The sequence below is a fragment of the Otolemur garnettii genome, unplaced genomic scaffold (assembly GCF_000181295.1).
Source record: "Otolemur garnettii isolate 467f Iridium unplaced genomic scaffold, OtoGar3 scaffold00007, whole genome shotgun sequence".
Classification (NCBI taxonomy): Eukaryota; Metazoa; Chordata; class Mammalia; order Primates; family Galagidae; genus Otolemur; species Otolemur garnettii.
Genome location: NW_003852402.1, coordinates 10,230,958 through 10,244,078, shown reverse-complemented (window position 1 = coordinate 10,244,078; position 13,121 = coordinate 10,230,958). Strand labels below are relative to the sequence as shown.

General features: G+C 54.7%; 1 protein-coding gene across 1 annotated transcript in view; it reads left to right on the top strand.

Annotated features, from left to right (window-relative positions):
* The window catches only part of GGA1 (golgi associated, gamma adaptin ear containing, ARF binding protein 1), an 18,436-nt gene extending 7,170 nt beyond the window's left edge, over window positions 1-11,266 (top strand). Inside the window, exons 6-15 of the mRNA XM_012801212.2 lie at window positions 881-1,083; window positions 1,158-1,239; window positions 2,244-2,351; window positions 3,020-3,172; window positions 6,338-6,402; window positions 6,870-7,042; window positions 8,651-8,847; window positions 9,718-9,887; window positions 10,110-10,220; window positions 10,306-11,266. Of these exons, the coding sequence (XP_012656666.1) occupies window positions 881-1,083; window positions 1,158-1,239; window positions 2,244-2,351; window positions 3,020-3,172; window positions 6,338-6,402; window positions 6,870-7,042; window positions 8,651-8,847; window positions 9,718-9,887; window positions 10,110-10,220; window positions 10,306-10,416 (1,373 nt within the window). The 3' untranslated portion in view covers window positions 10,417-11,266. The remainder of the gene's footprint in view (window positions 1-880; window positions 1,084-1,157; window positions 1,240-2,243; window positions 2,352-3,019; window positions 3,173-6,337; window positions 6,403-6,869; window positions 7,043-8,650; window positions 8,848-9,717; window positions 9,888-10,109; window positions 10,221-10,305) is intronic.
* Window positions 11,267-13,121: the final 1,855 nt, after the last annotated feature.

Genomic DNA, 13,121 nt, shown 5'->3' with positions numbered 1-13,121 from the left:
TGGAGTGGGCATGCCCAGCACAGACGTGAAGGTGGTCTTCCTGCCAGAGGTTTGGAGGGCAGAAGTTCAGTGTTACCTTGAAGGACCAAGCTGCATGCTCTGACAGCCAAAAGGAGGGGAGGTGTGGCCTGTTTCAAGGAGGGTGATTCTGTCAGGCATCATAGCACGTGTCCACCTTGCATTCTGCAAAAAAGGGGTATGCACAGTGACAGGAGGGGGAGTGGGATGGTGGGATCACTTCCTACAGCAGACTTTAAAGGCCTACAGTGCCTCCATCTACCAGGCACTGACAGATACCGGGCGAGTCACTGCCCTCATTTCTAAGTTATACTTGTGACCTTGAAGGTCCCCTTTCATTATAAAGTACAAAAACCTCCTTTCAAGAGATGAACACAAGGAGCTGGGCACAGTGGCCCACACCTGTAGTCCTAGCACTTTGGAATGCTGAGGCTGGAGGATTGGTTGAGTTTGAGGTTACATTAAGCCATGATCAGGCCACTGTACTCCAGCCTGAGTACAACAGACAGAGGGAGAGACTCTGTCTCTTTAATAAAGAAGAAGAAGAAAACGAAAAGAAAAAAAAGGGACCACAGGAATAGGTCTAGGGTCCTGGTCTGCCAGAAGCACCTGGTGAGAGTGTTGGAACCCAGGTTCCCAGGCCATCCCTGGAGATTTATGGGCTTGTGCAGAGACCTGGGTCTCAGGGGCAAGAAGAAGAGGAAGTAGCCACAGGATTGGCAGAGGGCCTTTTGGACCAGAGTCCCCTGTTCTGGGCATGAGGGGCTCTTAGCAAGGCATAAAGCGCCCCACCCCAGAGTCTAATCTCACACCTAGCCAGTCCTTCCCCCAGGGCATATACTCCCCAGGGCAGTGGGGGCAGTGCGTGGCTCTAGCCTGATCATGATGCAGGCTCTTGGGCCATTTGTCAATGTATGTCCCCAGGACCAGAAGCGGATGGAGAAGATCTCAAAGCGGGTAAATGCCATTGAGGAGGTGAACAACAATGTGAAACTGCTGACGGAGATGGTGATGGGCCACAGCCAGGGGGGTGCGGCTTCGGGCAGCAGCGAGGACCTCATGAAGGTACACCTGCCTCCTCCATACTCCCTGCCCACTGCAGAGGCCCTGGCCCTGACCTGCCACCCTGCTGCCCCCAGGAACTGTACCAGCGCTGTGAGCGGATGCGGCCCACACTGTTCCGATTGGCAAGTGACACAGAGGACAATGATGAGGCCTTAGGTGAGCCTGGAACAGATGCCTGGTCAGGTCCAGACCTAATTTCCCCACCTCCCGCAGGCCTTGTTCAGTATCTGCAGTTGGAAGCATCTGCCACCAGGGGGCCTCCTTCTGCAGCACTGCCCTTGGGTTTCTCCTGGAGGACTTAGGGATGAGGGATGGGCCAAGCCCCTTCACAGACATTTCATTTACTGCTCCAAGCTTCACTGGAGGGGCCGTTGTCCCCATTTCTCATCTGGGGCTTAGGGAAGGAAGTGACTTGTCCATATCACAGAGCAGATCAGTGGCACAGCCAGGGTAGACAGAAGGCCATCTGCCTCCAGTCACTCTCCCCTGCTAAAGGTGAGCTGGAAACTGAGTGAGTCCCACAGCCTGGGCACTTCAGAACTAAGCCTCTTGGCTTCTGCCGAGGCCACACACCAAGTTCTTTGAGTTCCACCTGGGCAGCAGGCTGGGACCATCTGCTCCCTTGTCCAGCAGGAGCTCGCTACACACTTCCCACGTGCCAGGTACCTGGTCCCTGCCCAAGAGGCTCTCTGCCCAGATTCCTCTAAGACCTGGCACCCAAGAGGCGAAGTTGGTGAGGGGCTTACTTGGTGTCCTAGGCCCTTGGGGATGTGACACAAGCCTCCTTGTAGAGTTTGTAGCTTAATGAGAGAAGACAGTAAACAAGCAGGGAGGGGATGAGGTGGTGCAGGGGTGGGGTTAGAGGCCTGAGGTGACTACTGAGTGAAGACCTGAAGGGGATAAAGGATGAAGCCCTACAGAGGTCCCAGGGCAGCTGACAGCAGAGCCAGCCCAGAAGCCTGGAGGCAGGAGCTGTGTTCAGAGACAGCCCGGGCAGTATGGCAGAGAGTGTACCAGGAGGGTGGCAGGTATTGGAGGGCTGGGGTCTGCTTTCCTACCCTCCCCTTACGCAGGTTGGCTGGATATGGGGTGCTCATCTCCCTATTGCCTAGAGGCTCCCCATTCCTTCATCCTGGCTTCTCCCCTCCTGCCTGTTGCAGCGGAGATCCTGCAGGCCAATGACAACCTCACCCAGGTGATCAACCTATACAAGCAGCTGGTGCGGGGCGAGGAGGTCAATGGTGATGCCGCAGCTGGCTCCATCCCTGGTGAGGAGTGGCAGGAGAGTGTGCATGGTTAACTGCAGTATAACCCTGGCCCCTTAAGATGGGGAAGGCCCCAGGGAGGGAGCTGAGGGTGAAGTCTGTGCCAAGCCTGCAGCTGTAGGGGAGGAAGTCTGGATGTGGGATGGAGGGGGAGGGAGCCAAGAATTTGGTGAGGGCCTGAAGAGGAAGAAGGAAGGCTTTTCTTTGATTTGACAAATCTGGCCCCCTTTGTGTAGGGTTGGATGACACCCCCAAGGCTGATTTAATTATCAGAAAATGGGAGGGAGGGTTAGACACATTAACTCTACTGACTGGGCTCTAATAAGGGTAAATGATAGCCCTGGGGGATCATAGCAGAGGTTAGAATTGGTTCTGTTGGGGAGAAGTGGGGGTGGGGACAGTACACAGAAGCAGCAAAGTTTTAGCAGGGCTTTACGAGTAGGTAGCAGTTTGCCAAGGGGAGAAGGAAATTCATCCTCAGCAGAAATGCCACTTTGTGCCAAAGAAAGGGCCACTGAGCATGTTCCAGCCAAGGGCTGGCATGACCACAGAAAGGGTAGCAGGAGGCTGGCTATGAAGGGTCGGGGCAGCTGTCCCACAACCCCTGTGGACTCCAAGAGTGAGCCAGTGTCCTCTGCTCGGGACTTACCAACGCTGCTTTTCCACCTCAGGGAGCACCTCAGCCCTGCTGGACCTTTCAGGCCTGGATCTGCCTCCTGTTGGCACCACCTACCCAGCCATGGCCTCCCACCCTGGCGAGCAGGCAAGCCCCGAGCAACCCAGTGCCTCAGTTTCCCTGCTTGACGACGAGCTCATGTCTCTGGGTGAGGAAGGGGCCAGGCCCAGAGGAGGGTGTGCTCAGTAGCACCTGGCAGCTTATACACCTAGCACCCATATCATGTGCTCCCAAGGTGGATCCTGTGAAGGACATGGGATGGGCATTATGACCTTTCCACAGCAGAGGAAGCTGAGGCTTAAGGGAGTCAGAGTTTGTGCAAGGTCACTTAGTCAAAGGGTGAGACTGGCCAGCCTTTAAAACAGCCTTTGGTGGGCGGCACCTGTAGCTTAGTGGGCAGGGTGCGAGCCACATATACCGAGGCTGGTGTGTTCGAACCCAGTCCGGGCCTGCTAAACAACAATGACAACTGCAACAACAACAAAAAAGCCAGGCGTTGTGGCGGGCACCTGTAGTCCCAGATACTTGGGAAGCTAAAGCAAGAGAATTACTTCAGCCTAAGAGTTTGAGGTTGTTATGAGCTGTAATGCCATGGCACTCTACCCAGGGTGACATAGTGAGACTCTGTCTGAGAAAAAAAAGTTGAGTAATTTTTTCACTCTCTGAGAGGAAAAGAGGGAGCACTCTGGGCTACATGGCACCCAGAAGTTCCAAAGAAACCAAGGTCAGAGCACAAGGGACTGTGTGACCCTAGCTGGTCCTTGGCCAGGCCAAGGCTCTAGAACCCAGCAGGGGACCAATGCTCACCCCTAGGAAGAAGCAAAGCACTCCCAGCTGCCCAAAGTGTTTTCAGGTTTCAGTCTCGAATACATTGGCCTATCAGAGACTTTAGATCCAGAAGAAGGTAACACATGTAATGGACTCCTCATAATGGCTGCTGAAGGGATGAAAACATAGGGGTGTGGCTCGGCGCCTGTGGCTCAAGTGGCTAAGGTGCCAGCCACATACACCTAAGATAGTGGGTTTGAATCCAGCCCAGGCCCGCCAAACAACAATGATGGCTGCAACCAAAAAATAGCCGGGCATTGTGGTGGGCACCTGTGGTCCCAGCTACTTGGGAGGCTGAGGCAGGAGACTCGCTTGAGCCCAGGAGTTGGAGGTTGTTGTGAGCTGTGATGCCACAGCACCCTACCCAGGGGGACAGCTTGAGGCTCTGTCTCAAAAAAATAAGCAAAAAAAAGAAAACATAGGGGCGTTAGGGCCCTGTCACAGAATCTTGTAGGGCATGTTGAGGTGCCATAATTTGGAAGCCAAGAGTCAGACCGTGTTCTCCTGAGCCAGCCTGAAGTAAAAACCACACCTGATGGCCTTGAAGAAGCTCTGAGGGTTCTGGGGGTCCCAGGCAAGGTCTACCCAGACCAATGGGCATTTAAGGAGTGCCCACACAGTACTTGCTGCTATGCTGTTTCTTGTAGCAGTCCTCACAGCCATGAATAGCCCCACTTTATAGATGAGGAAATTGAGGCTTAGAAAGGCTGGGAAACTTGTACAAAAAGGGCTTCAGGATCTTTACTAGGTACTTTGGCTCTGAAGCCACACTCTGAGCCCCTCTGCTGCTCTGACACATTGTCCATAAGCAAGAAGAGGAAAGTGAGGACTTGGAGGGAGAGATGAAGGGGGGAAGATAGGCCAGGTTGTAAGCTCCCTTTGTGGATCCATGAGCCAGCACCCTACCAAAGAGGCTGACTTAGGAGTTGCACTCAGCTGTCCCTCTTCATTGAGAGCCAAAGGGTGACTAGGGAGAAGAGACCCTATGCCCTGTTCTATAGAGAGATAAAGGATGGTCTAGTGACAGGAAAGCTCACTCAAGTCTTCCCCCATAGGGCAAGCACTAGACATCTACCTGTCGAGGCAGCTGCATAGGGAAATAATGGCAGGACCACTGGCCCAGCACATGACAAGCAAGGTGTGCTCTGTACTTCCTGTCCCAGAACCCTGAGCCTCTAGCTCCCTTCTGGTTTCATCTCAAAGGCAAAGACTGTGGGCATCGGAAGCAGAGGCGCCAGGGTAGCCTGCAGCCAGCTCTGGGGGGAGGGAAGCCTGGAGCCACAGAGGGACTTGTCCTACTGTTCTTCATGGCAGGAAGCATGAGGGGTAGGGACAGGGATCCTGTCAAAGAGGGTGTTCCTGGCACTGTTCAGGCACTTCTGATGCATCTAATTTATCACAATTCTCTAATGAAGTTCGTGCTATTGTCTCCATTCTACAGATCAGGCTGAGTCACCAGTGCAAGGGCGCAGAGCTGTGGCAGAGCTGTTTCCAAACTCTGGCAATCAAGCCGTGTTTTGCCTAAGTCTGGACTCTGCTCCTTTACAGCTGTGCAACCTTGGGCAGGTCACTTAACCCCTCTGAGCATCCATTTCTTTGTCCCTAATAAGAAGACTGAGACCTCACCCCTGTCTCTTAAGATTGTTTGAGGATTAAGCAAGACCAGCATCTGAAGGGCTTGACACATCGAGCACACATAAATGTTAGCAGTTACCACATTGTTATCTCTTTTCTCAAAGAGATACTTCTAGAAGAGGGGCCCACCTGTCACAGCTTCCTGGCATCCTTACCTGTCACATAGCACTTCAATTTGGACCACAGTTATTCAGGATTTGCTAGAACCAGGATAACTTGTCTTTCTAGGTCAAATCTGGGGTGAACTTGGCTAGGAACATTCCAGGGCAGCCAGAGGTCAGGCTGGCTAGTGACCTGCTGCCTCCCGATCAGCAGGCCGGTTTATAGGCCATCCTAAGGCCCCCTGCCCTCCTTAGCACCAGTCTACCAGGCTGCTTGGCACATGCCGGGGCTAACAGGGCCTTCAAAGCCTGCCCCAGGCCAGGATGTCATATGCATGGGAACACTGGCTCAGTGCAGTGCCTTGCCCAGGGTTACTCAGAGTTGGTCATGAGGCCGGCACAGTGCTGCTTCCTGCTCACCTGGATCCTCTCCCCAGCATCCCAGCTCTGGCTCTGTTCCATGCCCGCTGATGAGTGAAAACTAAAGTCCTAATGTCAGTCGTCATATTGGCTTCTGGGTGTCCTTGCCAGGAATAGGGGAAGCGAGTGCAGGGCAGGCAGGACCTTTGGTTTCTAGTTCTGTTGTGCTACTGGTTCCCTCTGGAAGTGTGGATTTCTCCCCTCTGAGCTAAGCCTCCCAGGAAATGGGGAGGGAGCTGGGGAGCCCCAAGCCAGCACACACTACCCCTCAGCTCTCTGGCCTCTGTGGGTCAGCCCAGTCCTTTCACCTCTGTCCTGCTTTCCCTCAGGCCTCAGCGACCCCACACCCTCTTCAGGCCAGAGTTTGGATGGTACTGGATGGAACAGCTTCCAGGTAGGAGGGGACTAGGAACTAGCCTGTCCTGTGCCAATCCCAGGGCAGGGCAAGTGGGACAAGCAGCCTGAGAGGAACAATAGAGGGACATCTGGGCTCTGTGCTGGAGGGCCCTGGGGGAGGAGTAGCCCAGGGGATGGAGGCACACACCCCAAGGTAGAGGGAAGCAGCCAATTCTTTCTTCACCTCCAGCTGCGTCTCCCTCAAGTCTCAGCTTCAGGGCTACAGCCTAGCCTTTGGGGTTAGGATGGGTGTCCCCTCCTTCTTTCCTTTCAGGGTGACTTTTAAGTCCTTGGAAGGTAGAGCCTCCAACCAGGCCCAGCCATCCTGCATCATAGATAGGGATGGGGTCCCATCTCTCTGGAACTTTTTCCCAGATGTCACCTACATGGGAGCCTCAGGGCAGGGCCTGGTAACCCTGACACTTTAAGACAGCTTCACCCACCAGCGTCTTTTGCTTATTGTAGTCATCGAGTACTGCAGAGCTCCCAGCCCCTGCTCCAGCCCAGGCCCCCAGCATGGACAGCCGGCCCCCAGCACAGACATCCCTGCCAGCCAGCAGTGGTCTGGATGACTTGGACCTCTTGGGGAAGACACTCCTGCAGCAGTCATTGCCCCCGGAGTCCCAGCAAGTGCGGTGGTGAGGGCGTCCTGGCTGCTAAGGGGGGGTGGGGAGCACTCCCTGTTCCCACAAACCAGCAGCTTCTGGGCGTGTCCTGGCCCAGGCCCAGCAGAGAGGCTCATCACTGGTTTGTTCCAGGAGCAGCAGGTGCTGAACACTCGCCTCTGGGAACACAGCATGATCAAGGCAGGCTCAGTGCCTATCTCAGAGCACAGAGTTTGGGAGAGAAAGTGGACCTGTGCCTAGTTACACGGCCACCCCAAGGCATTCCAGCCTCGAAAGATAGGCCAAAGACCTATAGGGCCAGCAATTGGGGTGACAGAACTGAGGGGCAAGTTGGGTAGGGGTGTCCTAAAAGGCAAGGAGACCCCAAGCCACAGAGACAGCCATGTATCAGGGACAGAGCTGGGAAGCTCAGTCTCTCCTGTGCCCTTGATGGTTTGGCCACCAAAGAATCACTTTTTTTTTTTGAGACAGAGTCTTACTATGTCACCCTTGATAGAGTGCTGTGGTGTCACAGTTCACAGCAACCTCCAACTCTTGAGTTTAAGCGATCCTCTTGCCTCAGCCTCCCAAGTAACTGGGACTATAGGTGCCCACCACAATGCCCGGCTATCTTTTTTTCCTTTTGAGACAGTCTTTCACTTTGTCACCCTCAGTTGAGTGCTGTGGCATCACAGCTCACAGCATCCTCAAACTCTTGGGCTCAAGCGATTCTCTTGCCTCAGCCTCCCAAGTAGCTGGGACGACAGGCGCCTCCCACAACACTTGGCTATTTTTTATTGCAGTTGTCATCGTTGGTTTGCTGGCCCAGGCCAGGTTCAAACCTGCCAACTTCAGTGTATGTGGCTAGCGTCGCAACCACTGTGCTACGGGCGTGGGGCCTATTTTTTGTTGTTGTTGTTACAGTTGTTACAGTTGTTTGGCAGGCCTGAACCGGGTTTGAACTCTCCAGCTCCAGTGTGTGTGGCTGGTGACCTAGTCACTAAGCTACAGGCACTGAGCCCACTTTTTTTTTTTTTTTTTGAGCCAGAGTCTTACTCTGTCACCCTCAGTAGAGTGCTATAGCATCATAGCTCATAGCAACCTCAAACTCCTGGGTTCAGATGGTCTTCTTGCCTCAGCCTCTCAAATAGCTGGGATTATAGGTGCCCACCACAATGCCTTATAGTTTTTCTATTTTTAGCAGACAAGGTCCCACTCTTGCTCTGGCTGGTCTCTAACTCCTCTGAGCTCAAGCATTGTACCTGCAGGGCCTCCTAGAGTGCTACAATTATAGACATGAGCAACCACACCTAGCCAAAGAATCACTTTTTTTTTCCTTTGGAGACAGTGTTACTTTGTCACCCTTGTAAGTGCTGTGTGATCATAGCTCATGGCAACCTCAAACTCTTGGGCTCAAGTGATCCTCTTGCCCCAGCCTCCCAGGTAGCTGGGACTACAGGCGCCCACCACAAACCCTGGCTCATCTTTTAGAGACGGGGTCTCACTCTTGCTCAGGTTGCCCTTGAACTCCTGAGCTCATGCAGTCCACCTGCCTTGACCTCCCAGTGTGCTGGAATCACAAGCATGAGCCACCATGCCCGGCCCAAAGAATCACTTCTTAATACACTGTCCCCCAATAAGGGAGAAGCAGCAGCCAGCCCCCCGGCTCACACTCCGGGACCTACAGAATAAGAGCAGCAGCTGCAGCTCCCCCAGCTCCAGTGCCACCAGCCTGCTCCACACCATGTCCCCAGAACCTCCTGGGCCTCCACAGCAGCCTGCACCAACAGAGCTCTCTCTGGCCAACATCACTGTGCCCCTGGAGTCCATCAAGCCCAGTGAGTAGGGCTGCATGCAGGTACAGGGGCTCCATCTGGGAAGAGAGATGGGACAGCAGGGCTCTCCTGGCCCTGCACTAGCTACCTCCCTGGAGAACTCTGAGCAAAGTTGTTCCCTTCTGGGACTCAGTTTCTTCATCTCCCCTAGAGTGATCCAAAGACCGCTTTACAAACTCTAGGGTTACACAGGCAAGATGCCTTCTTAGCCCTGGATCCACCTCACCTCCCCGGAAAGACAAGGGCCAGGACACAGAGGGTTTGGGGTCTCCTCAAGAATATAAATCTAAGCCATGATAAAGGACCCAGGTCCAAGGCTGGGCCTTTTCCTGCCCAGGAGCAGTAGGGGACCACTTTCTTACACTGTCCCTGAACAGACAAGTGAGTACTGCTAGCTTCTTGACATTGTCCTTCTCTGTGGACAGTGAAAGTTCTGTGCCGCCCCCCACCCCATAACCAAAGACATTACACTCTCAGTTTCCTGGGAGGTGAGAAGAGGCACCCCCTCCCTTATCAGGAGGAGGACTCAAGTTCAGAGAGGGGGAATGACTATAGCATGGTCACATAGCAAGAGCACAACCTCACCCACAGCCCTTCACTCCAGGACTCCAGGAAGCAGCCACACTGGGGCAACCTAGGTATAACTCTGCTCCAGGTTGGGTATGCTGCTTCTCCCATCAGATTGGAGGTTCACCTGTTCTTCCCAGGCACTGGTCTGTATCCCTGACTGCCCTGCTGCCCAGAGTCAAGGCAAGGCCCAGGATGAGGGCTTTGTTTGCTCATTTCTAGCAGAGCAGCCAGCACCAGCTGTGGGAGCTGGATGGGTACGTGTGGCTGCAGCTGCCTCATCACTCTCCACCCTTCTTCCCACAGGCAGCATCTTGCCTGTGACCGTGTATGACCAGCATGGCTTCAGAGTCCTCTTCCACTTTGCCCGTGACCCGCTGCCGGGGCGCTCCGACGTACTGGTGGTGGTGGTTTCCATGCTGAGCACTGCCCCCCAGCCCATCCGCAACATCATTTTCCAGTCAGCTGTCCCCAAGGTGACCCAGACAGCGTGAACAGGGCAGGCCTCCCTCATCTCAAGGCAGGGTGATTTGGGCTTGGTGAGGAACCAGCTGGCAGGGTCTTTGCTGGGCTTTGGGGGTAGGAGGGACCCCTAGAACAGAGCCCGAGGACCCCTGGAGGGGAGCAGGCAGACGGGGTCTGGTTGCTTGGGAGTGGGGGAAGGGCTAGCTGTACCCCTCCTGCCCCACTGTCTACAGGTCATGAAAGTGAAGCTACAGCCACCCTCAGGCACGGAGCTGCCAGCATTTAACCCTATTGTCCACCCCTCTGCTATCACCCAGGTCTTGCTTCTTGCCAATCCCCATAAGGTGAGTGGTCTAGCTGTGGTAGGGTGGTACTGGGGGTACATCCTCTCCTGCTCTGACCCCTCTGCCTTCACTGTCTCTGCCCCAGGAGAAAGTTCGCCTCCGCTACAAGCTCACCTTCACCATGGGCGACCAGACCTACAATGAGATGGGGGATGTGGACCAGTTCCCCCCACCTGAAACCTGGGGGAGCCTCTAGAGCAGAAGGGCTGGGGAGAGATGGGAGCAGAGGGACTAGACACAATCCAGCCTGGGCCAGAGGCTATGGTGGCCAAGGACATCCTTTGCCCCCCATGGCCATTTACCCCAGACCTGGTGCTTCTCCCCTCACCCCCATGGCCCTCCTGCTTTGCCCTGTCTTCTGCTGAGCCAAACCCAGCAGAAGGCTGGACCCGGATTTGCACTACTGGGGTTTCCATCATCAGCAGGAGCCCAGAGTGTCCAGGGACTGTATGGCCCTGAAAAAACTTGGGGTCGTGGGGAAGAAGCGTAGCTGTCGGAAGGGCCAGAATCTCAGGCCTGGCCCCGACCCCAGCCTGGGGTGGGGTCTTCCCCGCCTGTCTTTTATGCCTTATGGGAAGGCCCAGCCATAACTCGGGGGCCATGCTGGAGCTGGAGACCAGCTCAGGCCTCCTCCATTGGAACCCCATGACTGGGGAGATGACACCTATACCCCTAACTGTTTGCACTCTCTGGTGTGTGATTTGACTCTCTGCTTTTCTTTTGGAGTGACCCTGTGGTCATAGTCTTGGGGAGGCAAGCTGGGGGAGCCCCACCTGGTCCCACTCCTGGGGGAGGTCACCACTTGTTGTTCGGCCCTCTTGAGAGGCCTTGGGGGCCTGAGGGTGATGCCAGAGGTGAGTGGCTCCTGTGGGGGCTCTGCAGGGCTCCTAGAGTTCTCAGTCTGTCTCCTTCACTCATTGGCCTTCTCTGAGGCCTCCTGTGAGCATCTCACGTCTGTCTATCCATCTGTCCTGGGTCAGAAGTGGAGTCAGTGTGTGAGTAGAGAGCAGGAGTATTTATGAAAATAAAACATCCTTTTTCCTGGACCATCTGCTCTCATGGCCCTTCTGAGGTGGAGGGAAACAGAAGGGGTCTAGGAGTTGGGAGACCCTGGGGCTGCCCTGTACACCTCTCTGCTTCCAGCTCTGGAGGTCAGGTCATGACCACTCTCCCCACCACCCCTGGGCACTGTACTGGAAGAGGCCCTGCTCAGGGGCCTGTGGCGGACCAGAGCCATCCCAGTTGGAAGTGAGCGGCCACCAGGGAGCCCCAGCTGCTGCCGACACTGACAGGGAGGCCCCTGGCTGCTCGCAACTTCCTCTTGATGTGCTCAGCCCTCAAAACACAACCCTGATGCTGCACTACCCTGGACATCTGTGCCCAACTTCTTCCTTTCCCCAAGGGCTGCTCCCAAGAAGCAGGGCACCAATTGTAGCTCATTTCAGAATAGGCCCAGGTTCCTTCAGCTGGGCCCCCGCCACTCCCAGCTGCAGCTCACTCTCTCCTCATGTTATCAGGATCTTCTATAATTAGGTACTGGGGTCCAGGCTCTGGGCGTTGCTGCGGCCACCCAGCTGGTGGGCCCACCAGCACAGGGCAAAGCAGAGTAAGGGGGAGTCGGTCTGGGGTATGGGCCACCATGTGTGGACGGTCAGCACAACACCTGCTCTGATGAGTTGAGGGAAGGCTTTCGCCATTTCTTCTCCCAAGCAGATGAGTTCATTAAAGACCCTGGGAATGGGTGGGGCCTGTGGTTCAGTGGGTAGGGTGCTGGCCCCATATACCAAGGGTGGTGGGTTCAAACCCAGACCCAGCCAAACTGCAACAAAAAGCCAAGCATTGTGGTGGGCCCCTGTAGTCCCAGCTACTTGGGAGGCTGAGGCAAGGGAATTGCCTAAGCCCAGAAGTTAGAGGTTGCTGTGAGCTGTGATGCCACGGCACTCTACTGAGGGTGATAAAGTGAGACTCTGTCTCTACAAAAAAAGACCCTGGGAAGTCCCACATTTAAGAAAACATTTTCACTTTGTCTAATCTAGTGTTACTTAATCTTTACTTGGCTACTGAACTCCTTTCCATAGGTACTGCTGAGACATGCTAGCCAGCCTCCCCAACTCCCCGGCCTTTAACATCTATCAGCAAATGAGGGGCCCCTGTGCCAGGCCCACATTGGAAGTGCAGGCCAAGGGCACAAGAGCCTCCTGTCAGATAGCACAGCCCTCCAGACAGGGCCTGGCCTTCAGGTTTCTCAGACACCCTATCTTCCCAGCCCTGTGGCCTGTTCCTGTTCCCCTCCCCCACAGGACTCTTGCCTTAACACTTGTCATATCTCCCAAAGACTTTCCAGTTGGAAGGTCTTTCTAAATGATATGAAACCATATTGCCTGCCATGTCTGCCAAGGGTGCTGAGATCTTACCTTAAGCATAGTCTCATTAGTGGCCATTGAAGAGGGGAACACATGAGACTGGGAGTCAGAAGTCTAGGAGTGGGTCACTAGCTTGCTGTTTGAGCAAGTTGCTTCCCTTTCTGGCTTTGGGCTCCTTGTTTGACAAAGTGAGAGGGACCCAGTAAGTTCTAGGCCTCTCTGAGGACTCCTTAGGCAGAAGGGTCCAGGCTGTCATCTTTGGAGTATGTTCCAGAATACTGCAGGAACACTTGTTCCTAGCCCACCCAGGGCAATGCTGGGCACAACCCTGTCCCTAGAGCTCACAGGCTTCTGGGGACTTGTAAGCCAAGAGCTCAGTGTGGTACCCTGAGAGCTAGGTCATGAGGCACCACAGGAGCCCTGCATCTGTCTGAGAATCGGGGGGCAGGGGATGTCTAACTAGAGACGGCAACCCTTGGCCTCTGCTACCTGGAGAGGTCATTCCCCAGATGCTGTGTGTTGATGCAGACAAAGGTCA